Below are 27,936 nucleotides of genomic sequence, written 5' to 3' on the forward strand. Positions count from 1 at the left end.
TCTTCACACACACGCTTGTAGTTTGTACGAGCATGCAAGAGCTCATACAACTTAAGCGCCCCCCAGGTTAGCGGCTTACAATTGGTCACTGCGCCAAAAATAAAATTCGAGTTTTGGTTGGACAATTGACCTCGCAATTGACCATTGTTTCTGAAGATGACGTCCTGGTTCGGCTCCATTATGGGATCCCAAGCGGATCAACAAGAACCCTCTGGGGCCGATACGGTATGGGCAGATGTGTTTAGCAGATAGTATGCCTTAGCTGCTAGCTTTGGTGTGCACTTTTTGGAATACTTAGACGGTGGTCTTACATTACAAAAGCAGTTTTATGAATTTGCAGTATTTATGTGTACCATAATTTTAATAAAAACTTCGGAGAGCTTTGTGGCGGTACTTGAATCCTGATAAAGACAGGATTTATGACACGAATGCTAGCATGTATGTGATAACTAGCTAACTTTAGTGATATTATACTGGCTAGCTGCACGTTCTCTGCTGTCAGTACATTTCGTATAGTGGTAATAGAATGTTTCGTGTGTGTTAGACATTAAAATGGTGAAATTCATTTTGTGTGTATTGGACTATATCGGTGTTTTCAGGTAGTTGTGTACACCTGAGTCTAGGCCCCCCTTATCTTACCTTGTAGCTATCCCTGTATGTTGCCATTATCATGACGTTTGCTACTTGTTATAGTAGAATAAAGATTATAGATATACTGCACCTGTGCTGTTTATTGGGTGCTTACACTAGAAAATTAGAATACCATATAGCCGGAAAGTTTGGCGGAAGGAAACTTTGGCGAATTTGCAGTGATAGGATTTTGGCGAGAACAAAGTTTGGCAAATTTGTTGAGCTACTACAGATTTGTATTGGACAAACAATTTAGCAGTTTTAGTTTGGCAAAACATTGTTCACTCGCCAAATTCACCAAACTTTCCTCCTGCCAAACTTTCCAGCTATACGGTACACACTGGAACTGAAAACACTACATATACATGCGTACATATACACAACATTGTTATAGTATGATATCGGTGCAATCTGACATTTAAAGTGCTATTGTTGCTAATGCCAGCCATTTGACAAATTAAGGAAGCCTTAGAGTTTCATCCTATAATGGTTCGTATTCTTATAGCTGTACTTCATTCATTTATAAAGGTTGAAAAGTTATGCAATCGTGTATCATCAGCAACACTGCTGGCTGACAGAAGAGATGCTCTCAGAGCACTCAAATCTCTCTCAAAGGTATATAGTGTGTTTACTGTGTTGTCTTGCTGTCTTGTCAAGAGTAAAATTATATACGTCAACATTTCTGTCACTGCTGTATACAGACTTACAGGCTAGAGGTAGGGACACATGCGATGGACATTGTCATCAACGTACTGCAGACAGACAGGTAACATGATAGTGTGTACTGTACTGTGTGATGTGTACTGATATGACAATATTTCATAGGATGGACACTGAGATTACTGGCTATGCTCTGGAAACATTGGCCAATGTGATGAGTGCTGAAACAAGTATGATAGTATGAATTAGGCTGTAAATTACATATTAATACTTTTGTGGTACAATGTATATATTCATTTAACAACTGTTCAGCTGTAAATGCCTTGCAAACACACTATGGCTGCAAAGGATTGGTCGAGACCACAACCCCTTAATTGTATTTAGCCAGTTTTGCTGATTTCTGTACTCATGTGCCAACTTACTGACCCTACACGTCCATGAAACAACTAATCAAGAATTGTGTTAGTTGAACTGTAGACTAGTATAATGATCACACCACTGTCGGCTGCACGTTACACAATATCCATAGAGTGTTGATCAATCTACACAGATTTACACTTGCTGTATTAGTTCATACAACGTTCACTAATCACATCTTGCAACATATGTACTGTAATTGCATTGGATTATATAATGCTATTTCACTTGGTAGTGCCACATTTTGTTAGTATACAGTAGCTGTAGCATAAACAACAGGTTTTGTTGGGTTTTGTGTACTATGAAATTGACTACATGTCTTCTACATTGTGTTAGATTCTCCGGAAGATTTAGGAGTTCAGTTTATCGAGATGTTTATAAAGAAACAGGACAATGTTGCATTAATACTAAATGCACTAGAGGTATGTGCTTTAGTATGTTATTAAATTTCCATCTCTTAAGAGTACTTAACATGGAGTAGTGTACCTTAATTTTTGATAAATATGACTGGATTTGCAGGAATCTTACAATCCTAATTTTACAATCAGAGTGCATTAAACACAATTAATGGGTGGAATTTCTATAAATGTTAAAACTTAAAAGTACTTGTTTTGTAATGAAGGAATGGTTGGTGTCATGTTGAACATGTGCCTTGTGCGGTCAACTCACGTCTTTCTCTCATAGTTTTTGCATTTGCCCTAGTCATAGGAAGGACCTGTTACGCTCTTGGCCTCAAGAGCTGAAATTTTGTTTGTCCATTCCTTTGGTTTTCTAGATAGAAGAAATGTAATAAAATGGCATTCGAAAAACTACACAAACATGTGGGTTTCTTACATATCCTGTCACAATTTAATATCACAGTACAGTTATGTAATGTGAAATTCATGGACTTAATTTCTTACAGGAGTTTGACTTTCAAATCCGCAGACCAGCAGTCAAGCTCTTAACAGCATTGTTAACAGTGAAGAGGTATCACATGTTATGCACATGTATGCCATGATCATGCTGCCTACAGTAGCTGTATTAAACCATGTTATCCAGTTGGTCCAGATGTGGTCCTGGTTATGTGTGTATGCATGTGGGTGAACATGTATTTGTGAGAACAGTGTTATTAACTACTCAATCGGTATACGCCATAATAAGCTTTGTTTTCAGTGTATGTTGTTTGTGGTATTTTTAAAGCATGTGTGTTCTGTAAATATACAAGTTTTATACTATGAGCTGTAGTATTGATTGGGCTTAATATAGTAGGAGCATTGTGAGTTCAACATGAAGAGTCTTGAACTTCATCTTGTAATTGAACATTACCTGTTGTTCACATATGAAATGTTACATGTGTGGAAACTAGGACATGTACTACCAGGTCACGTACAGAACAGAAATATTTATTCAACAGATTCTTGTCTCTATAGTCAAACTCATAAATTATATCATGACACACACGTAATCTCCAGGAGACCAGGACCATGTACTGGATTAATATGTACAGTGTACACTATTTGTAACTCACATGACTTCTTAATATTACATTGTTATGTGAGTTATTTTTCATTTTCTAGTGGAGAATTACAGGATACTATACTAGTCATTCCACTGGGTGAGTTGCGTACATGTCCCGACCTGAATAATTGTGTTATGTCTGTGTGCATCTTACATTGACCTCATGCATGCTACAACAGCTTTTACTTACCAAACCATTTCTTAGCTGTTATACTTTGTGTTTTTATATTTTGACCATCAAGTGTTAATTTTCACTGTGGTTTCTACATGACATGGTCCAGGTATATCAAGAATAATGGAACTGTTATCGGATACAAGAGAAGTGATAAGAAATGATGTGAGTATGATCACTTGTATATGCTGTAATGATGTGTAGCATTACTACTGTACGTGTTCTTAATTTATATCTATTTACTAATTGTCCATATTTATGTAGATCAATATACTCTAATAGAGCAGTCAATATATAACATGTGTACACATAGTGTGTACTGTACTGTTCTAACGGACTGCTTATTGCCAGCATTACTTGTATTAGTTATAACAGTATTGAAATGTACAGCATAGACTGTAAACATGATATTCTGTTGATGCTATACTACCTCTGAAAACCAGGCGCCCAATGAATACTATTAGTCAACTCTCTTTATAAATTTAATATTGCACAGCATGCTATCATGATGTTATTGTAGCTTGTTTCTTGTAACAGTACATGCAGTACATTAAAATTGGATGTATTTCATAATTATTTTGTAATTCATCAATAATGTTGCTATGCATCGCTAAGGAAGCATAACTCAAGCAAACTACTTTAAACACAAATTACATGCGAAAGTATCTTCTTAACTGTTTTATAGTTTTCATATGCAAATTCTCTAGACAAAGCCTTTTGGCTGCTGTTTTTTTTTTTGTTTGCATACAAAGAAGAAATGCCTCCTAAGGATATGCCGTTCTTGGTGGCGTACAAAAGTTGATACTTTTTTTCATGCCTGCTATAGCACATAGACTAACCCCTATTAAACTTTTTTACATGGTTTCTGTGGCTGTTCAAATAAACACGACGAAAACAGAAAGCTAACCTTCAGTACAGTACGTAAACAGCCTTTAGTCATTGAATGAAAGTTTATTTTCTGTAGCTCAAACCTTTTTGCTCATGTGAGTGTTGGACAGACATACTGACACGGTCTTGCTTCTAGTTTAAAAACTGTCATGATTTGCTTGACTGCCACCCTGAATTTTCATCACATCTTTTACACAATCACAGTCTCTGTTTGAAGGAGGCATGGAGATACTAATGTGTTTAACTGTATTTGCATTTTAAAGGGATTACTACTTCTATTGCAACTCACCACATCAAATTCTCAGATACAGGTGAGAGTTGACCTTTTGTTTATAAGTCAATTGAGTACTTTATGTAACATCTCATGTGTGCTTGTTATGGGAAATGAAAAATAATGTTGCTGTACAATCATGTAGAAAATCATAGCTTTTGAAAATGGTTTTGAGACACTGATGGGTATTGTTCAGGCTGAAGGATACAGCGAGGGAGGTACAGTGTGTGTGTGTGTGTGTGTGTGTGTGTGTGTGTGTGTGTGTGTGTGTGTGTGTGTGTGTGTGTGTGTGTGTGTGTGGTGTGTTGTGTGTGTGTAGTGTTGTGAATGCATTAAATGTTAATGCAAACACTGTGTTTTCATTTAGGTATCGTGGTTCAAGACTGCCTGGCTGTAATGGAAAACTTGCTAAAGTCTAACAACTCTAATCAATCATTTTTCAGAGAAGCAAGGTACATTAGTGTGGTATCTGTACATTCACATATTATTTCTTGTGTACATACTGTTGTTTATCTGTTGATGTGTTGTCAGTATACATACAAGTTTCACTTCCTTAGCTTGATAACAAGACTTGTACAATTTTTCAAGTTTGATGGTATGTAGTTTGAACTAATGTACGTGTGTTGTCATGGCAACTGTTACAGGATCCCAAACAACCTGGGGTGACCAGAAAGTGGCTAATGTTTCCTTAATGTTGAAGGTCTGTTTGTTCCTTGTGTCTACAAAGCTTGCAATATATTGTTATTAGGTGATCAGAATATTAGTAGCTCCCAACAACACTCAACAGAACATCATAGCTTGTCAGAAGGCCATAGAGCAGTGTGGTATGTTCACCCTATTATATGTAAATGGCACTTACTAGTACATGCATGCACTACACACAGACACTTAGACATATGTCATACGCATTAGAAAACACACTAATATGGTGCACACATACTAGTGTGTGATGTCCATTGTGTACTATGGGCTCTTGGGGTACATTATTCAGCCAAGTGTGATAATAGCAGTATAAGAAAGAGATTACTTCCTTCATTAATAGTTCTGCATGTTTCCTTCTGGTTTGATAATAGTATACTAGTAGTCATTTTGTGGAGTAATCTTTGGAGACCACTGCCTTCTCTGTGATAAGCAGGTCCATGATGTCTACAATATCTGAATAAGTCATGGACTGGAATAGGATGCATCGGTGTCTTCACTAATTTGCCACTACTCTGGCATGCATCCCTTTCCAATACCAATGTTGGACGAGCACATTGTAAAGCTTGTGACTTGTAAAGTGTCTGGCACATAGACTGCCATGATTATCACATAGTGCTCTGTCTTTCTATGATCACAATATCAACTACAAGCCACATGGTCCAACTATCAACTACAAGCTAGATCTAGCCACAAGTTCTGACCAGCTGAAGTGTTCTATAATACAGATACCAACTATATGTTTATACTATTAGTTTAGCACTCTATCAATTGTATCATGTGAAAGTCAAGTGTCAGTTATATCATAAACTTTATCAAACAGTAATTTTGTTATAACTCTGTGTGCTCCTTTAACTTTATCTGGTAGATTTCCTTGTTCCAAGTGTTCCCCAATCTCCACTACTTCAGGATGTTTGCAGTAATGTGATAGTTGCAATTTTGTATATCATTTTTTGCTAAGCTTTCAGCTGTTGCCTCTTACATAGGGTTCCGAGACAGGACAATACAGACATTTCCAAGACAGGACTTCTCCCTATCAGCACAATATACAATGTTTACATGGCTCTTTGATGCCTTAACCATACATTCTGGTCCACCAGTCGATAGCTTGTGTTTGACGTCTGCAGTAGAACCTTTTACACAGAGTGATCAGTATACAAATAGTAATCAAAGTGTGAGTTGCTCCACACAACAGCAAGAGCCTCTATCCATAACTCCTCTCAGTCTTCTAATTGGTTTATGTGATTGGGTGACATATATAGACTGTCAGAGAATAACACAGCTGCTAGACCTTGGTGTGACACATTGGTTTCCAGCATACAGTAGCTTTTGTACTTCCTCTTGCTGTGTTGCAAGAATGCATCGAGTGGGTTGTCTTATTGTTAGTATGAGGCAGATCAATAGCACATTGGTGGGTTTCCAAAGAGTCAAGTCCCAATTATTATGCCTTCTGTTCTCAGCCACTACCACCTCTACCACATACTGTTTTCCCCCCAGTTCCAATTGTAGTTTAGCTGTGCCACTAGTTAATAACACCATTTATGTGAAAAGCAGCATGTGGATTGACAACAAACAAATATACAGTGTTATTGGTCATATTTGAGTTACCCTCCCCTGCCTGGCCAACAGCAAAGGGGGTTTCTAGTTTCCCTGTCTAGGTGATAAAGTCCCTCCTTCCCGCAATGGTAGTAGGTCACGCTTGGCATCTGGTCTCCGCGTGGGAGCTGATTTAATGGCTTTCTACTATGACTGTTGTCTTGTCTGCTAGTGTTCAGCTGATTTATCCCCATCTCAAGCTGTGACATCCTCTGGGATAGCTGTTCAATTTCTCACATCAAGGTCTGTTCCGATGATAGTGGCATATGCCTCACGGCACCTCCACTTGAGCCAATTGTCCCGACTGTGAACTCCTCAACCTTCCCACGATAGCTGGCTTCACCATATACGACTCCACTTCCAGTGTGGCATGTTACGAACACGTGGGGTTAGGAAGACTGATAATCACGTGACTTAGTTTGTACAATGACATCACACACAATATTTCATGTAAATACAAAACAAAATTAAATGTTCCTAAAATCCCTAAAAGTGTGTGACACTCCCGGGGTTGATTACCCCAGGTAATCAAAGTTCCAATCTTACAACAAATTATTGTCTATTCAGTTACTTCTAGTGGGATGAGATGCTGCAATGGTCGACGCAAGACAGTAGGTTTCCTCTCATTATTCAAAACTTGAACACGTGCACCACGTACCAGCTCATCTCTTCCCTTCAACAGTTCAATAACTCGTCCCAGCTTCCACCAGCATCGTCCGGTGTGGTCCTCTTTCATCACCACGATGTCTCCTGTTTTGATTCTATTAACAACTCTCTGTTTCTCATTTCTGCAGTGATGATACTCCCTCAGGGCTAGCAAATATTCTCGTCTCCACTGCTTTGTAAACTGATCCAAAACTCGAAACTGATGACGAGCTCGCTTAGTCAATGCCCTCGCTGTGCTCTTCACTTCAAACTGACGTCCATTTGGGGTGGTAATAATCTGTCGTCCATAAATTAAATCTGCCGGTGTCAGGGGCTGAGATACTCCTTCATCATCATCGTATAGGTAAGTCAATGGTCGGTTGTTCAATGTTCTTTCTACTTCCATCAGCACGGTGCGTAGCTCCTCAAAACTTAAACACGCTCTGCCCACAGTCTTCTTGAGGCATCTCTTCACACTGCCAACCATCCTCTCCCAGAAACCCCCCCACCAAGGGGCCTTCTCCAAAATAAAACTCCAGTGAACTTGATGATTGACTATATATTGCTGCACCTCTTGTGATCTGACTATCTTCTTAACATCAAATGATGCTGATTTGAATGTCTTGGCATTATCTGTGATAATGACTGCTGGCAATCCTCTCTGACTAGTGAATCGTCGAAAGGCCAGTAGGAAAGTAGTACTGGTCAAATCTGCGGTGAGCTCCAGATGTACTGCTCTTGTGGAGGCACATGTGAACAGACAAATATAAACCTTGGATTGACCATTGGTTGCTTGAGAATCCTTAACATATAGCGGACCAGCAAAATCTATACCAGTATTAAGGTATGGTGGTCCTTCACTTACACGTTCTTCGGGGAGATCTGGTGGTACTGGTGCCGGATAAGGTTTCCCTTCGATCCTTAAACAGATAACACATTTCCGAATGACCTTCTTTACTGCTTCGCGACCCCTTATAATCCAATAGCTCCTTCGAACTGAATTCAGGGTTTCCCTTATCCCATCATGTAAAACACATTGGTGGTGATAGCTAATTAACAATGTAGAGAACCAGTGTTTTTGTGGCAACAAGGTAGGATTGTTAGAGCATGACGGAACTGATGCACTGCCAAGCCTGCCACGACAGCGGATCACTCCTCTGTCATCTAAGAAAAGGTGCAACTGTTTCAGAAAAACTTCTTTCTTCAGTAATAAATCATGATACTCGTTTGCAAAGACTCGCTGCTGAATTGACTTCACCCACAGCTCTTCTGCTAATTTCAAATCCAGGGCTGACAAACCCTTAGGTTCAGGGTTATCTTGCTTTCTGACCTTCTGAATCATGGTCTTAGTGAATTTTATCACCAGAGCAGTCACTCTCAACAGTCTTAGTCTTGAACCAAATCTCTCCAGATCAATAATTCTCTCCAAATTTAAAATGGCTACACTTGCATGATTTACAACTGCCAGTGCATGCGTGACAGCACAAGGTTTCTTTACCAATTCCTCAATAGCCTTCTCTCTGTCATAGGTTGTAGGTAGGTTTGGCCATTGATGAATGGGAACCTTAAGAAACGACGGTCCATTCCACCACAAATCATTGTTGACAAGATCTTCTGCCACACACGATCTTGAAGGAATATCCGATGGATTGTCCTTCCCCGGACAGAATCTCCATGAATCCCTGTCAGTCAGGACACAGATTTCCTCTACTCGATTCTGGACATATGGTTTCCACTGGCGCTCATTCTTAATCCAACACAGTGTTGTGAACGAGTCTGTCCAACAAAAGGACTGGGTATCTAAAGGTAGTGAATTTAATTGCTGTTGCACTGTATTAAGAAGCCTCGCTAAGATAGTGGCACCAAGAAGCTCCAGTCTGGGAATAGTCTGCTTCTTTATCGGTGACACCCTTGCCTTTGATGCTACTATATTAACATCAACCGAGTCTCCTTCTGAATACTCAATCCTCAAAAATATGACTGCTGCATAGGCCTTCTCAGACGCATCACTGAAGCCATGAAGTTGACAACGAACAGGTGATCGGTCCTTAGCGAACAAACATCGGGGGACTTGAATACTTGTCAGTAATGAAAACTCCTTAGTCAATCGCATCCAATGTACTAGTGAGCTTCCTTCCAGTTTATCGTCCCAGTTAACCTTCTGTGTACACAACTGTTGAAAGATAACCTTGAATGACACTGTAAATGGACTGATGAACCCAAATGGGTCGTATACTTTAACAGTTACATGCAACAGAGATCTCTTAGTAGAAGGAAGGGTATTCACAAACTGGATCAACTCATTAAAGTCAACACAGAAATTGTCTCTTGAAATATTCCACCCCAGACCCAAAATCTTGAGCGGTTTATCTACTGCTGGTTGACTAACCGGGATATTTTTTGCTGCTTCACCTTCTGTTCTGTCAATCATCTGTTGCAGGGTGCTATCATTGGTTCTCCACTTACGGAGATTGAAACCTCCCTTCTTCATGATCTCCTTAGACTGACAGTATAAGTGATACCCTCCTTCAACATCGGAGGCTCCTCCTGGGAAATCATCAACATACAAAGTGTTAGACAACAACTCAATTACCACTGGATCATTGCACCTTTGTCGAGAAAGGTGATGTTGAATTACTCCTTGTAAGATGGCTGGACTTGGTGTAAGACCAAACACCAACCTGCAGAATCGGTACTGTACAATCTTAGGATCTGCTTCCTGTACTTTATCAAACCACAGCAACCTTAGCATATTGCGATCTTCCAATTCAATCATAATCTGGTGAAAGGCCTTCTCTATATCAGCCGTAATTCCAATCCGGTGAGTTCGAAATCTCAATAAAACATCAAAGATCAGAGGTGTCAAATTTGGACCCTTTTTCAAACAATCATTTATGGAGTGATGTCGCTTCTCTGACCTTGCTGAACCATCGAAAACGATCTTCAGTTTAGTAGTGTCCTTATCCTCCCTTATAACACCATGGTGAGGAAGAAAATAAGCACTACGAGAGCTTAACTCTGACATTGGTACAGGTTCAATTATGCCAGTTTGCAACTGAGTTTGAAAAATCTTATCGTACTCCATCATCAAAGCCTCTCTACCTTGCAAACGAGCCTTCAGCTTCATCAGCCTGCCCACACACAAGTTGTAATTCGAAGATTCAGGTCTTGCTGACTTCCAGGGCAATCCAACCTTGTAACGGCCCTCTATAAAATCATACTTGATCTGGGATGGAAAGGGTTCTTTAGTCAAGTCCAGAACAGGCTCTTCCACAATTCCAATAGATTCAGTTTCCCAAAATCTTCTCAGCTCTTGTTCCAATCCACTCGTACCTTCTGAATGTTCACCCAACGTTGTGGGACCATGAATGGCTACAGCTAGATGAGTATGAGACACATTACTGTCAAGTTCTTCACCTGTTACTGGTCCAGATATCAGCCATCCCAATCTACTACTTACAGCTACCAGTCCACCGGATCCTCGAATTATCTCATCGTGAACGATTTCCCGATAATGATCAGAGCCGATAAGTACATCAATAGATCCATTGTCCCTGCGGCCATCATCAGAGTGGGGGAGATCTGCAAGCTCTAACTCCTGGAATTCAGGGTGTTGTCCAAGGGTAACAACTCTATTCAAGGGAGAACAAATACTAGGAAAACATAGAGCTGTAAATTCGATTCCTTCCTGACACCTTCCCAACAGTTTCATCTTAACCAAGTCACATTGCTGTCTACTAAATGACTGACTACCAAACACATTCAAACTTACAGATTCTTTCTTCAGTGCAGTGAGACCCAATCTGTTCTTCAATTTAAGAGTAATGTAGGATCTCTGACTCCCACTGTCTAATAACACTCTCACAGGTACCAATTCATTACTGCTGTTTACTGCAAAACCACTGGCCGTTTGGAGCAAAACAGTTCCTTGATTGTAAGCTGCTGTTTGAGTGGTAGATGTCTCTTCAGTGTTGGGTACAGTGACTAGGTTTGCTTCGGGTAGTCTTGGTTCTCGTGACTCGCAAATGGCTTGATGATGTCGACGTCCACATTTGCGGCACCTCCTTGCACTGTGACACTGACTGGCATGATGGCCTACCGCAAGACAAACAAAACAGCGACCATCTCTCTTCAAAACATCCTTCCGAGCTTGTACGCCCTTCACAACTTCACAGGAGGCAGAGAAGTGCTCTCCTTTACAAAACAAGCATGATCTTCCTCCAGAGCTCTGCTCCCTGATAACAAATGACGAAGTAGTCCCTCGATTATGCCTGGACATCCCTGGCTGTGAATCCGACCTGTTCTCACTTACTCTAACTGTGTCACTAAGCTCACGTGCCTCCACTTCACACTTAATGACTTGCAGCAATTCGTCCACCTTCCAGATGTCTCTTGTAGTCACTCTTGCAATTTGCAGTCGGACCTCACTAGGTAATTTGGCCATAATCACAGGAATAAGGAAACTACCATATTCTTCAGCCTTCACACCCAAGGCTTCTAGCCCTCTACCATTAGCATGGATCTTGTCATAAACTAGCCGAAGGTGTGATGCCTTATCCCCCAAACACTTGGGGACCTGTAGTAGCTTCTCCATGTGTGCAGCAATAATTGTTTGAGTCTTTCCAAAACGTTCGTGCAGGATTTCCTTGGCCGCCATGTAGCTCTTCTCTGACAAAGGCAGTCCCTGTATGCTGCGAGCAGCAGCCCCTTCTAGCAGCGAGTTCAAGTAATTGAATTTATCTATTGCTGATAATCCAGAATTGCGGTCCACCACGCTTTCGAAGCTGTCCCACAACGTTCGAAATCTTGTTATATCACCGCTGAATCGCAGCAAGGTAAACTTGGGGAGTTTCAGTTTAACAACGCAGATAGCGACTTCATCTTCTCTCCTTATGGGAGGTAATACTAAGGGAGTAGACTCGCGTTTACTATGGCCATTGTCGGGTGCACCCGTCCTATTAATGCGCTCTGGCTCACGTGTTTCTATTGACTCACGTGTCTCACTTATTTCACGTGACATAGTCTCACCTCCCGCCTTCGTGGCTTTCTCTTCTATCCTTATATCACTTGACTTAGAAGGTAATACACTTTCAATCTCCACTCTAAGCTGCGTTATTTTATTCGACAGTTCTTCAGCCTCGATGACCTCATTTTCAATTTCGTCTGTGGGGCACTCTGCTAGTATTAACTCATCGAGCGCCGTCAACAATGTGCATTTTCCCTCCTATTGTTTCGAAATAACTTCCAATCGACGTAAGGAGTCATCTTCCAACAGTTCGGTCTCCATCAAGGTTTTCGCCTCTCGAGTGAACTTTGTTACAACGCCCCTCTGGCCTCATCTTCGTGCCTTCAATCGGTCTAGATCCACTGACATCTCTTCTGAGCCTTCCTTCAATCAATGTTGATGACTTTCTCAAAAGTTCTCGGGCCCCACGTTGGGCGCCATGTTACGAACGCGTGGGGTTAGGAAGACTGATAATCACGTGACTTAGTTTGTACAATGACATCACACACAATATTTCATGTAAATACAAAACAAAATTAAATGTTCCTAAAATCCCTAAAAGTGTGTGACATGGCACGTACAGCTTCTTCTACTTTTTTGGGGCGTTGTTGCTTGACTGCAAATGCCACCTGTGGGTTACTCAAGCAGTCTAGGTAGTGGGTTAGGGCCATCTGCTCCACAGCTTTTGCGTCTAACTCAGGGAAAGCCTTTCCAGTAAGGCGTCATAGTTCCTCAGCAAATCTTCACACCCTTCATTTAGACATTTGGTTCACACCTGTAACTCAGCATTGTAGAGCTCTTTATTACTAGCTGGCTCAAATCTCTGTGTCAGTGCTTCCTTGGCCCTGCCATAATCAGCTTGTGCCATCTCAGACAAACTTTGAAATGCTTCTGGGCCCTCCCTGCCAGGCATACCTTGATCCAGTTCAGTTTAGCTTCCACATCCCAGTCTTTGACGGTCACTACGTTCTCAAACCTGGCTATCCAACCATCCCATCCCTCGCCTCCTTGTGAATTATCCGTGGCTTGTTGCGTGACTAATCTTCCGCGATGGCAATCACTATAGGGTAACAAACGGAGCAACCAGTGCGTGTCAAACTCACCTCATGTACGTGGTACCAATTCAGACCATGGTACAAAGTATTAACGCCTGGGGTTAAAAAGAAATTCATTTGATGAAATCCTGCCGACTATGCCACATGTATAGCCGCTGGTTCAAAGCCATATGCTTCAACAACACAAGGTCACCCTTCTCATTAACACTATATGCATGCACCTACACCACAGTGCATTATATGGAATACAAGTACAAATCAGTATAGCCCAGTGTTACATCAGTATAAACCCGAAGGATTTGTTTTCTTACCTGCTGTACTGGCTAGACAATCATCTCAAGGCAGAGTTTTAAACAAATCTTCCCTTCATTCCCTCATAACAGTACCTTTTGTCCAGTAGAGACTCGATATTACAAACAAGTTACAGCTGCCTTGAGACCTAAGAATACTAACAAGTTGTTTGGGGCTATTGTTAAACCCCACAAGCCTGTTGCTTCATGCACTTGCAACAGTCTTTCAGAATTACTTCAGTGCCAGATCTGCCGCCAAGAATTCTAGGAAATTGATGTGCAGTGATTGTTCCTGTGGAATCCATGAGCCTCCGGTGCTCGCTCCATTGCACACTTTTCCCCAATCTGAAAAGGGAAGAATCTGATTGGATCACCATTTGAACTGGTCTCCGAAGTGTGGTTCTCCCATTCCACTGCAGGGCTGGGGGAAGCAAAAAATATTGGTTAGGCAGACTCATGTTGCAATGTACATTGTCACATTAATTTCTTGACCAGGTGTGTGACATGCAAAGCATGCCAAGGTCTGGGGACATGGCCCTCCCTCCCCACCTTCAGGGAAATTTTGAAAAATAAGTCAAGAAACCATATTTTTTAGCATTTTAAGCAGTAAAATGCTAAAGATTTGAACCTCAATATATGCACAAGTGTATAATAAAAATGTAACTTTGTAGGTACATGTAAATAACATTACAATGAATATGATAGAAATGTTTTATACAAGATACTATCGTATGTATGACATGTACGTAGATATAATACTCCACTCTCTTCCTAAGTACCAAATACTTTTCTTCTATCATTAGCAATGGAAAGCTCAGTTAGCATGGATGTAGCAGTGGCGGATCCAGGGGGGTTTCATTGGTTTCCACGGAAACCCCCTTTGAAAAATGATTGCGTAACAATTAAATGTTTTAATTATCGCGGCGTGCGTCTCGATCGAGATACTGTAATTAGAGCAGTCACAGTAGCTACTAAAGTAGTGTGTAGGAAGTTTTTAATATATTTTATGTACTATTACTAGGCTGTGACCTTTTTTTTTTTTTTTTTTTTTTTTTTTTTTTTTTTGGTCTCACCTTACCAAACCAGACGATGTAGTGCAAACGTTTGCGTATCTCATGTCAATATATATCTCCACCTTCTAAACTGGAAACCCCCTTTATAAATTCCTAGATCCGCCACTGTGTAGCTTACACTGTATCAGTACATGTAGCAACATTACATTTTTTGTGTCATTGTAGACCTTAAGTAAGTTCTAATCTGACATAACACAGATATACTTCTTTCAGACACAAAATGAGCTTCTTTCAGACACAGCATTAGTGGCTGGTACTAACAAGAGCTACTTGGACAGCTGTGCTGGAGACAAGGCCTGAAAGCGCTTTTAGATGTCCTGGAACTGAAGCTGATGGCCAGAGACAGCAATTTTCAATTGCCCAAGTAGCTCAAGCTGTGTTTCAAGTTCAGATTTATTGAAATCTGATGCATAGAAAGTAACTACTTCATTTAGTTCTTGTTGCTGCCTTAATAACAAGCTGTTCTAAAGTAGATTATGTTTGATAATCTTTGTGCTGAAAACGGTTTTCAATTGTAACAATGGCTGAATCAATGCTCTGAAAATAAATTTCTCTGTAATGCTGCTTGACATCAGGAGGATGATAAGGTTCTGTTGTACCATCTTCATAATGCCTAGGATGTTTACGTACACAAGGCAAAGCAGGATCATTGACTTTTTGCCCAAAATTGGTCTAAGCTGCTAGTCCTATCCTGCTAAGCTGCCCTGTAGAACATGGTAGAATAGTGGGGCTACCTGAATATAGCTTGTGAAGCTGCTTTCAGCTTCCCTCTGTACTGGGAGAGTTAGCGAGCAGATACAGTCTTGCAGGCCAGGAGATGGGCTGCCTCTCTGCAGAATTGTCTCAATTTTGCCAGGGAGTTTGAGTTGAATGTTCTGAGAATCCACCATCAGTCCCAGAAATTTAGCTCCTAGACTTGATGGCGTTAGGACAGATTTCTCCTGGTTGATAACGAACCCCAGGGCTTCTTGGAGAAACGTCAATGCTTCCAGATGTTGGACAACTTCCTCCTTGGAGTCTGCCGGGATCAACATGTCATTGATTTAGACTATTATTCTGATACCCCAAGACCTCGACAGGGCCATCAGTGGCTTCAATACCTTGGTGAAGGTCGATGGGGCACAAATGACAAGCAGGTGAACTGGTAACATATCCCGTCTACCATGAATCTTAAACTGCTGAAGATCGGAATGGTGAAGTAAGCATCCTTTAGGTCCACCTTTACCATCCAGCCCGCTTGACAGAGCAAGGCCCAAAGAGCCCTCCATTTTGAAGTGGGGGTGGAGACCCACTACCTTTTCACAGGCCTAATCTGACCATTCTTCTTTGGTACCAGGAAGAGGGTGGAGGTCCAACTGTGTCGTTGGATTGTGCACCTTTGTGAAGGAGTTCCTTTATCTCCTCCAGCAAGAGCTTTGTGCTCCTTGGAGAACACCCTTTCCTGTGGGGACTTTGAGATTCGGTTGGAATATAACAAAGGGTATTTATGGTGTTCAATACCCAAGTGTCCTTTGTCAACACCTTCCAGGTGTCTATGAAGGAATCCAATCTCCCTGCCACACCACAAAGGGTTGGTGGAACCACAAACCCCATCCCTTTTGCTTTCAGCAATCTAGAGTTTATATTTTTGAACATGACATACAGTTACATTTGTTGCACTACTTGCATACTGTTTATCAGCAACTGCCATTCCTATGGTTTCTTCTTCTGGGGGTTGCTCCATGGTCGTACCAGTGGGTAGTAGGGTGCCAGATGTTGCTTCTGAGGGTATCAGTATCCTGATTTGGTAGGTGGTCGGTTGGAGAAGGCCTTCCAAGAACCTGATGAAGGTGGGTTGGTTGCAGCCTTGGATCTCTGTAATGAAGCCACCTGGTCCAGGTACTCAGTGAAATCCTTTGGAAAGTTCTGTCCAAACAACATTGAAATGGCCTTGCTAAACTTGTTTTCCCTTTTCTGAGCCCATAAATCAAGGTCCCGGTTGTACTCTTGAAGCACATGAGTTCGTCTCAGTGTTGACATCTGGGAGGAGACATTACTTAGTAAGCTAGTAGCAGCCTCCACTGCCAGGGAAATCCCGTCAGAAGGGATCTCCAGGATCTCCGTCAATGGTGCCACCGTATCCAGCATGGAGGCTTGGACTCAGGATAGGCTCCAATCGCTCAACTTCATTGACTTGGAGCATTGAGAGCTTATCACTGAGGGTGCCTTTGCTACCACTATCTTTAGTAGAACAAAGTCGTTTTGAACCTGTAACCTCTACAGGTTTTCAGGGACACGAAGCTTTGCTTCAGGAGCTCCTTGGTAGCTGGGCTGACTTCAACGACGTGCATAGATGCAGTAAAGAACAAGTTGAAATCCTGACAATGTGAGCTCCAGCCTGATAGGTGTGTTCCTCACTTTTCTGTTGAACCAAGGCATAAAGTGCCAACAGATTGATGGGAACTGACATCAGTGTAAGGAGAATCCTGGTTAAGACTGTACAACACTATCAGAACTAGAGAAAGTACTACTACTAAACTTGCGAAAAATTATCATGGCATATTTGCTATGATAGGTGGAGGTAGACACAAGTAGGTGTCACACCTATTGTATTTCAGAATGCTCAGCCTCATTATATCAGTGGTGTTTGACCTAGTTTTACATTATTACCAGCTGTTACTAGTACATGAGCATGCGTGTCTGCAATGCAACCCACATCAAGCACCTTGGCTTCATTCATGACCCTTAAATTTCCTGTCAAACTTGACTTGGATATTCTTAACTTAACACCCAAGTCATGCAGCTGGCCAGCTATTACATGCACACTCGAGTTCAATGGTATGTATACTCTAGTGCACCCGCGCTATTTGTCATGCACAGAGAAGTTATCTTTCATGACCGGTAGGCCTTGCAATGGACACTTGGGGTACTCCAGACATAACACAATAACATTTATTTATTTATTTGTGTTGCTGGACAGACAGACAAGTGTCTGATGCGTCCAGGGAACTAGCCCAAAAAAACAAAAGCACAATCATAACACATACATCAACAGTGATATTTGTTAGTTACTAGAATACAGTAGTTTAAATCCGATTAGAGTAGAGGGGAGTGAATTCTTGTCAACATTACTAATAGAATCTGCTACTGTGTCAGTAGATCTAGTTTGAGCTACTTGAGGCACTACTGTAACAATCTTTCCTCTACGAATGGTCAAATATTTTTCCCCTGCTGACAAATGTCTTTTTAGCTCAACATGTAGTTCCTTGGCTGCCCCCCTTTCCTTTAGAGTGATATATACACTTTGTTATAGGAGGAACTGTGTCTCAGTTTGCTGGCTCTCTTCAAGATGTTTTATTTGGTAGAAGCTTCGGCTACTGAAATCAACAAAGGTCTGCCCTTATCATCAATAGGCTTTTTTCCCAACCTGACACATTTCAGCAAATTGACATTATCAATCTTAAGCTCAGAAGAAACCAATTGGGAAAAAGCATTCTTATCTTGCTGGGTTCTAGCTTTTGTAGCTGAGGCACTCGGCTCTGGAAGATTATATATAACAAGGTTACATTTCCTTCTTTCTCTATCTAAATATTCATCAACTACTTCAACTGGACTAGTAGAAAGCAAGCTGTCAACGACAGATGGAGGTTTTGATGTTACAGTATTTGCAGTTGCTTTGATTTCACTCTCTAAGTTCTGGTTTAGTGAACACAGTTCATCAACTTTAGAAGAAAGCTCAGAAAGTACATCTCTAATTACATCTTGTTCTTCTGCTAGTGTTTGCAAAATGCCTCCATTTGTGTTTTCAGACGGTGATAGAGTTGATTGTACATTTCGAAATATAAATTTCTTCAAGCGTGTCACACAATTGTTCAGTCGACAGTAATATATGACATTGCTAATTTTATTAGTTACTTGTGAGAGGAGCTGATAATGCTCCTTATCTACTCCTTCACATTCAGCATGTACTAATGATGTGCACAAATCACACTGTAACACGTCACTTGTAGAAGTAAACTCCTTACTGCTGTATTCACATATCTCGACTTTTTTACTCAACAAGACACCCTTTGTGTCTGGGGAATTGTTTGGACAATTTCGTTTGGTTCCACAAAGTTGAGCAGCCAGCAGGCTGTCTTCCAGTTGCTTTCCGTTAGTGGCATCAACATACATCATTCACCAATTCTAATTAGTACCTCTTTTTTATACAGTCTGGCTTAAAGTACGGAACCAACGTATGTTCAGTCAATGTTCCTTCCTTCTAGCTCCTTGCGACTAGTGTGAGATTATCTGTTACCTTTCAGTGCTTTCGCTGTTTCGCAATCTTCATATTGGTTGCGTGATGAATCATATGGAACCCTTATGACTCCTCTTTTCTTATCTGTACTTGCTCTTTCAACCACATCAGATCAGCCTGGTTATGAAATGAGTCCCCTGCTGTGTACAGGCTGCATGTTGGATACTATATACAGTGTATAGTGTGTACCATGTCTTCCTATTACAGGGTTACTCTCCCACTTGTGTTCCTTCATGTTTGCTGGAGGTGTTCCAACTGAAATATTGATAGAAGTTAGTCACTGTCATTGTTTCTGTGTGGTCTACTATCTGTAGTACTTTGTATGGGCCATTAGCAAGGTGGCGTTTTACATTAATAATCATCATGTGACATGTTTTTAATATCCATATTATAAATACTCAATATTTTGAGGGTTAAGGGGTATTTTTGGGATGGGGGGCTAACAGTGAAAATTTTATCCTTGAAATATATTAGTCCTTCAATGTTTGTAATTCAAAAAAAAAAAGAAGCAATTATTACAACATTGCTGAACCTCAAAAATATTTCCTATTTAGTACCAGGCTTAATGGTAGACAATATATTATACTGTACAACACACTGGCTTACTACCAACTAATGAAATTTGTGGCTTGTTAAAATAAATGCCAGTAGCAGCTGCTACAGGTATGTGGTACCCAGTTCTCATAGTTTATTGGCGTGCATCACCAAGTAAGCCATTAGTCTCATGCCCAGCCGGGCTCGCGCTAATGTGCAAACACCGTCTGGTGACATTGCTCGAGTTTCTTGGGCCCGGAAGTGCGATCTAGCCAAAATATTGGCTGGCCAATTAGAATTAAAGAGTTGCATAATTGTTTAAAAACAGTGAAAAGCCATTTGAAATAGCTAGGAATAAAGTAAACTCAGAATAGGGTGTTTACAAGATGTGTTCTCTTCATTTATCGTATTAGTAGAAGATAGCGTTTCATTTCTGGTTAAACGTCGAGTCACGATTCTTCGGTCTTATATTGAGAGATTGAAAAGCACAACTTGACAACAAATGTCTTGAACAACCTAGGTGAGTAACTTTTAGTAAACAGTTTTAAATCGTCTGCTGTTTCATCTACTTCCAATACATTCATGCAATTATGCAACTCCTCGATTCTGATTGGCCAGCCAATATTTTGGCTGGATCGCACTTCTGGGCCCAAGAAACTTGAGCATTGTCACCAGATGGTGTTTGTGAATTAGCATGAGCCCGGCTGCGCATGAGACTAGTAAGCCATCCTGTGTAATCTGCATGTGCCTACTTACTCCCCAATGGATGTCTACGCAATGGTTTTGTACTTAAAATGGAGTTAATGTCAATGTAGCATTTTGTAAGCTATTTGATATCTATCTACCTTTTTACTTTTCAGACCATCAACACTGTGGCTGAAGTGATCAGAGGTTATCGCACTAACCAACAATTCTTTGATACTGTACAAATCCCATCTACCCCTCCAAGGTGTGTGTCATGTACAATTGTAGTGGTACAGGTATATTGGGTCCCATGTAAACTGTGCACCATTGTCATCCAGATGTTTTTAAATTGACTGTTCTAATAGGTTATTTTGTCATTGCACAGATGTTCCATTTTTATTAGCCAGTAATTATATGTACAGTATAGAATGGGTTTCTGAGCAAACTCACTTACTGTACTGATAATGGTATTCAGACATTAAGGATGCATATCTACTATAATGCAATATGTGTTGATCCTTTAAAGTAATCATACACTGTTGTATGGTACGATACATACTGTAGGTCAGCTATTCTGGCACTGCTGATGTCTATGGTGTCTGATAAGCAACCAGTTCCCCTCAGATTTGCAGCTTTGTATTGTTTTCAAGTGAGTAGTGTGTAGGATAGTGACTAGTGTTGTGCCATTAACAATTGTAGTCATATTTGTACAAGAATGATAGTGGACAAGAAAAGGTGATCAATACCTTGTTACCTTCTTCTGCTGAATGTGAGTTAAAGAATTAGAATCTTATGACACGTAGTGTTGTTCAGTATCAGTAGTAGTTGTTACAAGTGAATGTCAGTCCATAACTAGCAAACTAAGTTGTCCTCTGGGGCTAGTCAAAAGCAATGTATTGCTAAAGGGGATGTTGTAGTACTCTTGGAATACCGGTGTATCACCCAAGAAACTATAACAGCCTTCTGTTTTGTGTTTTTGGCACTGTCCGGTGGTCAAGCGCAATACACCATGCAACACATACAGCGCACTCTTATAGATGTTGTTATGATGTGCCTCCGGAAGCTCTTGGAGTTGAATTGAGTGTTTGATCAACATGTGTGTGTTTTTGTGTGTTCTATTATAATAATATATAGGCATTACAGGAACGGGATGAACTTTGAAGCCAGGTGCTATGCTTAATGTACTAGCCTACATGTTAAGTTGTGCTTGTAAATCATGTGTAGTAGCCATCATAATTCAGGCTGTACAGTACAGTGATACGGTCTTGAGGAATGAACAGCCATTTATTCAGTATAATGTAGAGAAAATAGATTCAACAAATACAATCTTTCTACCCTTTAGCAACTGTCTCAGTTGGACAAGTCTTATGTGCCGGATTATTTGGGTCAGTCCACTCTACATGTGTAACTGTTTAGTTGATGTTTGCTTGTGGTCCGTGTGTAGACAAGATGCTCTGGCTAACTGGTGTACTGCAGTTGGTTTGGCTGACTCACTAAATGCTAACCTCAAGCCACAACTACTGCGTGTACAGCTATCAATGCAAGGTAACTATATTGACTGTAATTGTTATAGTGGATTCTACATCGTGTGAGCCAGTTGTTCTACCTGTGTGGTATAATGACAGTTATGTAAAATGTATGTGTACATTGGTGTTATAGGCTGATTGTTACAGGTAAAGGTGAACAAGTGACTTTTCTGCAGCAGTGCATCAATATTCTTGTGGAGGTATGTTTGTGTTACAATAGACAGCGTAGAACACTTACCTATTGTCCAATAACATAATCTTTGAAATTTGTACAAGTTAGGGATATGGTGAGGATCTGCTGTACCCACTAGAATCTTTTAATTCTCTTGGTAATCCAAGCAGCTGGGCACCAAAGTGTGGTCTCAGATAAGTGAAATGAGCCAGAAGTTACTCTAATAGAACACAGACTTATTTTGAATTGAATGCATACTGTCTGCTGCAAAAAACTCTTTTTTATGTTTAGATAATAAAATGTTGGTTATTTGGACTCGAATAATTGAATATTCACAGTACAAGACAAAGAAAAGTTCAAATAAAATAATTCTAAAATGCTTATGATTTAATATGTATGTGTATGCATAGAAATACATACAAGTGTATAGTACGTAGTTATGTGCTTTATGTTGTTTTTGACACTTCCACTGCAGTCAGCTAACCTAAAGACCCAGACCAGAATGGGCTTGCTAATATTACTGTGTACATGGTTATCAAACTGCAGCATAGCGGTCATTCAGTTCCTTAACCATGCCGCTAATGTGCCTTTTGTATCCTTCATTTCTCTTTTGTACTTTTGTATGTGTCTTTATGTATTATATGCATTTAGAGATCATCATGGCGGGTATAAGTTTCGTATAGAGATGTATATTCCTTGACCCTCTGATCACAGCTCAGTGGTCAGGTAGAGGAGAACACTGATAAGGAAGGAGATAAACTAGTACGAGGACTGTGTGCCATGTTGCTTGGAATATGTATTGCCTATCATGATGGGAGCACTGCAGATTACACCAAGTATGTGTGTTAGGGCTGAAACATATATATATATATATATATATTTTTTTTTGTAGTTATAACAAACTTACGAGGGATATGACTAAAATATACGCATGATCTCTGAGAGAGCGCAGCGCTTGAGGGAGAGTGCTTATATCGGCACTTTTGATCTCCACCACAGGTGTGTGGTGGAGATCAAAAGTGCCACTCTGTGGTATATAACTGATATACCATGGCAAACTGTGGTACATTTTATAGTTGTAATATGGGCATGAGTGATTTTCCTGATACGTATGCCCAAAGCCCAAGGGCTGCAGGCATACATATCAGGCAAATCACGATTGCCCATGTTACAGCTAATATGTATCACTTCCGTTCAGGCTGATAGCCTTGATGCCAATATGAGTGTAACCACTGGATTCATTTTATATGCATGCCTGAAAGATTTGATTGTGGTTAAGCAGCAAATAACGTAGCTACGATTGTTATTTTTAAAAACGGATGAGTCCTACGGATATCACAGAAAAGTTGAGTATGGCAAATTTCAGGGAATTTACAAGTGTTTTAATGCTTTTGCGTTGTTTAAAAACTAATCACAACGTATATTAAAGACCTAAAGGGGTAAGCTTCGTTATAGAGTGGTTAACTCGTGTTGTCAGTAATATGGGCGTGTCCACATTCAATAGTGTGCCAAAATGCTTGTGAATGCACTGTAAGACTAGTTCTCACCTTTATGTATCATGACAAGGATACTGAAACACCTTCATTTGAGTGCTTCTTGTGGCAACACTTCAATTTGTGGTAATCATCACGTGAGCATTAATTTATTTCCACAATTGATTTCGGTCTGAGACAAACAGAGGACGGTGCCACTACCTCATCCACATCAAGGCCATGCTTACTTTGGTGAAAGTGGCTTGCTCTTTTAGAAGTGTAACCACTTTTCCGGGATACATTTCAATGTACACCAGTGTACATTTAGATGTCTCCCTGTAAAGAGGTATACATGGCAAATGTATCCTCTGGAATTTCTTTGATCTGAGGTGTGAAAGTGTTACATAAGTGATATACCACACTTTGTAGCTACGCTTACCATATATGGTGTAACTTTACACATTCCGTGAAATCCTTATCTAAATGGTAAACAAGTTTATAATAACAAGCGCCTATATCATCCAACAATTATTCACCTCGCTAGTAAAAGGATTTTCGATGAGCTTTTGCCTCCTCCATGGATAACTCAGTAATTGTGGCGTGCACTACTAAAGAGTAGATCCATCAAGGATTTCAATCTCCAGCAGGTACTGCTTCGCTATAAATTGCTATCTGTAATCGTTTCATCTACTGGGGGTGTAGAATATAACATGATTTCTCGGGATATGACTAAATATATGCACTCTCCCTTGAGCGCTGCACGCTCTCGGGAGGTCGTGTGTATATTTTAGTCATATCCCTTGTAAGCATGTTATAACTATAAATTATATATCCGTATTATCTGGATATCCAGATATTAATTCAGTATCCAGCATCCGAAACCACTATGCACAGACTTGCTGAGTGGAGAGTAGCAAACAACAGTCTTGCCCTTACACGAAGCATGTAGTCTTAGATCTTAGAATAATTGTAACTCTTGGAAGCTTGGACCATTCGTAATTATGACAGTCTACTGAAACAAATTAATATATCCCATAAGTTAGTAGCACAAAATTTTTGATGTTGGTTGCCTGCATGATCTCTTGATACATACACTTGAAGTTCTGTTAACTTTTATTGTTTAGGGACACTCTACGCCAGTTGATTGTACACAGAATTGGAAAAGACAAATTTGATGATTGCTTAAATTATATCGGCACTTCAGAAATTTTTATCAAAGCCGCTAAATCACCACGTGTAAGTTTTGTAGTGAGTTCATTTAGTGTATGTGATAGTCTAGTGTGTTCTACTATTAGATTTCAGCAGATGATATTAACAATACATTTTTTGATTATTCATTCACACAACTTTATAAGCAAGCCAGAGGTACGTGCAAGTTACATGTGTACATCTTGTAAGTCTCATATAACAATTTAAAGTTGACATTTAATGCGTGCCTCACCATGCCTGTATGGTTTGATATTGTCTCTGTAGAGGTAATAGTACAAACGTTAGATGATAACTATACTCCGCCTAACACGGAAACATCAGCGGCTGCTGCAGCAGCTGCTGCTAATGTTGAGCCTAACACAAGTATTGAAGATCATGAGAACATTGTGACCTCTTATAAAGAACTGATAAGGGACCAGGTAAGTACTGTACAAAGTGTGACACTAAAATTACAGGTTGTAATTTGTGTAGGACACTGCATTACTGGAAGCAAAGAAGAAATATCAAGAGTTAGAGAAATCACATAGTGAGGTGTGTTTCTCTAGTTATATCCAATTTGTGTGTATGAGTTTGTTGTTTTATTTTGTGCACACACAGTCTCTAGATTACACCATTGTACTAATGTATTTTAGTCTCATACCCAGACTAGGGCTGGACAAATTATTGTAAACTCATGGTATATGAATGAAACAATACTTGTATTATCTAAATTTTGATGAAGCACCGATATCAATATTACTATGATATTTAATGCCGATATTTACCAGAATGCTTGTTTTTCTTGCCCTTGTGATATTGTTCTAATCTAGAATGGATCACATTATGTGATGCCATTGAGCAATGGCGGCTAGGCACTTGAAATCAAGATACTCTAATAGAGCAGTCAAATACTCTAATATAACAGTCACTTGTGTGACCTGATTTTACAGAACCAATCCAAATTGCACATCAGGCAAAATCAAACTAACACCACCAGTGGATAACTACGTATCATACTAGTAGTTTTGACCCTCAGTACTACTCAAACTACTCATTTAACAGATGTCTTTTCTAGGTGGTGTCGAGAGCTCGAATGGCGGTTTCTGGTCTTGTGAAGGGCTTGGTTTGGCAAGATCAGCGGTTTACTGGTGGATGGCCTGATAATGTTGGCCAAATGTTTTTTCTGCTGCATATCAGCCACTAAGAAGCCAGCACAGCCCTGTATTCTTGTTTCTGCACTTCAATACCCCCATTTTGAAGTCTATCTCTTGCCTACTCCACCCACCCCACCCTCCTCCCCCTTGTGAGCACTCGTGATACTACTTTGCTCGCCCAACTGCTCAGATTTTCTATCTTATTTAGCAGGAAACTCTTTAAGCAGCTACAAGTACTGAAAGTGGTCTGAAAGGTAATAGATTGATGCATCTCTTGTATACACGTGCTTGCTATCCTTGGCAAGTTTACTGACTTGAATTCTTTATCTTAAAACTTTTAATGTGCGATTTGGATCATTTTTCCAAAATCCAGTCACATATACACTTTGAAATTTATGTCTATATATGAAAATACTGTGATATTAGTATTATTGTATTTCCACTATTAATCGTATCATATTTTCAATACTTCCCAGCTCTAGTGTATTTGGGTAGGGAAAAATAACGTTTTGCAGTCTGGGCACAAAACTAATGTATTGTATTGTTGCTAGGCTAAAGATCTACTACAACAACAGAGTTCAGAAATTCAAATTTTACGTGAGCAAGTGATGGCACTTAATCCTAAAGACGATGGAGAAACAGGTCTTAGCACTATTACGATATAAAATGAGCTGTACACAAAATAGAATACTATAACTACTTCATGGTCCTACTATGTGTACATTATATAGTGTTTGACAAACCACCTGCTCTCAGCACTTCACAGACTGCTGAGTTACAACAGACCATTCAAGATCTTCACAAGCTACATACATCACAACGTCAAGAAATTGTCCAAAGAGATACACAGATTGAGAAACTGGTGGGTTGCTATAGAAATACCATGCAATCAAATAATTGTATAGGGCTCTGACTATGTTACATTGTTACGTTACCTTGTAGCAGTTGCATTAAAATTAATCTTCCAACCTTAGCAGTATATTTCAGTAGTGTATGGATACATCATGGATCCCAGATATGGATACATCATGGATCCCACATATAAACTACACGAGAATAAGTCAAAGCACTACATGCTTTTTTTTTTACCTTTCAGAAATTAGAACTGGAAAATGCTAAACAGTTGCAATTGAAGGAACATGAAGAGAAAGTCAAAACTCTGGAGGCTGAGCTTGCTCAAGTTAAACTTGAAAACAATGTACTTTTGAAAGAAAAATCTCAACTATCTGAAAACATAACCACATTGGTAAGGATCTTTTATATATAATACAGTGTACAATTGTAGTAGCTATGTTTTTGTTTGTTTATATAGAAAGAAACACAAGACGCAGCAGTCAGTACTAATGACAGTCAACGGGTATCAGAATTAGAGTATAATTTGAAACAGGCGAAGAAGACTTATGAAGAGTTGAAGAAGACTCAACAAACACAGCAAGACCAGCAGGATGATTTACTTGTGCTACTTGCAGAAAAAGATGCACGAATCAAAAAATTTAAGACCTTGTTGCAAGAAAATAAAATAGAGTTTTCAGAATCTGAAAGTGAAGGTGAAGAAGAAGAGTCAGATGATGACTTATAATAATATGAAATGTAGTGCATGTGTGACCATATGAAGTATTCATGCTGAAATGTGCATTTATTGCTTGTAAAATGTTAATTGGTATATAGCTATAAATGCATGGTTTAATTACATGCAATAAAACCTCAAATTGTGGGTGAATAGGCATGTCTGAATAAGGCAACTAACTGAAGTCATCCATTTACCCACAAAACTTCATTCGCTGTTTTATCACTCAATCACTGATGCAGATGCAATCCTTCGGCACTGTACCATTTTGGGGGGAGGGGGTTGGAAGAAGGGAAATTTCACAAGGTCTGGGATACTACTGTATACTTCAGGTTATTCTGGTGCTACTGATGTCGGTTATGCAACCAGTTCCCCTCAGATTTGCAACTTTGTATTGTTTTCAAGTGAGTAGTGAAATTATAGTGACTGTGTGATATAACGCTTGTATCATCATAGCTTGTA

General features: G+C 39.9%; 1 protein-coding gene across 1 annotated transcript; it reads left to right on the top strand.

Moving 5' to 3' along the window:
- Positions 1 to 84: 84 nt before the first annotated feature.
- On the top strand, positions 85 to 27,616 carry LOC136260482 (general vesicular transport factor p115-like). The gene is made up of 31 exons (XM_066054218.1): positions 85 to 225; positions 1,159 to 1,245; positions 1,332 to 1,396; positions 1,456 to 1,520; positions 2,044 to 2,129; positions 2,612 to 2,676; positions 3,267 to 3,304; positions 3,489 to 3,544; positions 4,531 to 4,578; positions 4,684 to 4,756; positions 4,906 to 4,990; positions 5,096 to 5,133; positions 5,183 to 5,238; positions 5,287 to 5,362; positions 19,385 to 19,449; positions 20,572 to 20,660; positions 20,960 to 21,044; positions 21,095 to 21,164; positions 21,738 to 21,780; positions 21,840 to 21,940; positions 22,069 to 22,121; positions 22,569 to 22,685; positions 22,808 to 22,929; positions 24,690 to 24,801; positions 24,861 to 24,930; positions 25,039 to 25,193; positions 25,246 to 25,305; positions 26,459 to 26,549; positions 26,639 to 26,769; positions 27,004 to 27,153; positions 27,220 to 27,616. Exons 1-31 carry the CDS (start codon positions 157 to 159, stop codon positions 27,484 to 27,486), a joined length of 2,688 nt encoding a protein of 895 aa, XP_065910290.1. The 5' UTR covers positions 85 to 156; the 3' UTR covers positions 27,487 to 27,616.
- The last annotated feature ends 320 nt before the right edge of the window (positions 27,617 to 27,936 follow it).

Source organism: Dysidea avara, chromosome 7, assembly GCF_963678975.1.
Source record: "Dysidea avara chromosome 7, odDysAvar1.4, whole genome shotgun sequence".
Taxonomy (NCBI): domain Eukaryota; kingdom Metazoa; phylum Porifera; class Demospongiae; order Dictyoceratida; family Dysideidae; genus Dysidea; species Dysidea avara.

What these genes read in the sequence shown, in the direction of transcription:
- LOC136260482 (XM_066054218.1), top strand. Translation starts at nt 157, where the DNA reads ATGACGTCCTGGTTCGGCTCCATTATGGGATCCCAAGCGGATCAACAA. An exon ending in AACCCTCTGGGGCCGATACG is followed by an intron (nt 226 to 1,158) that starts GTATGGGCAGAT and finishes TCATTTATAAAG; the next exon opens with GTTGAAAAGTTATGCAATCG. An exon ending in ACTTTATAAGCAAGCCAGAG is followed by an intron (nt 24,931 to 25,038) that starts GTACGTGCAAGT and finishes TTGTCTCTGTAG; the next exon opens with AGGTAATAGTACAAACGTTA.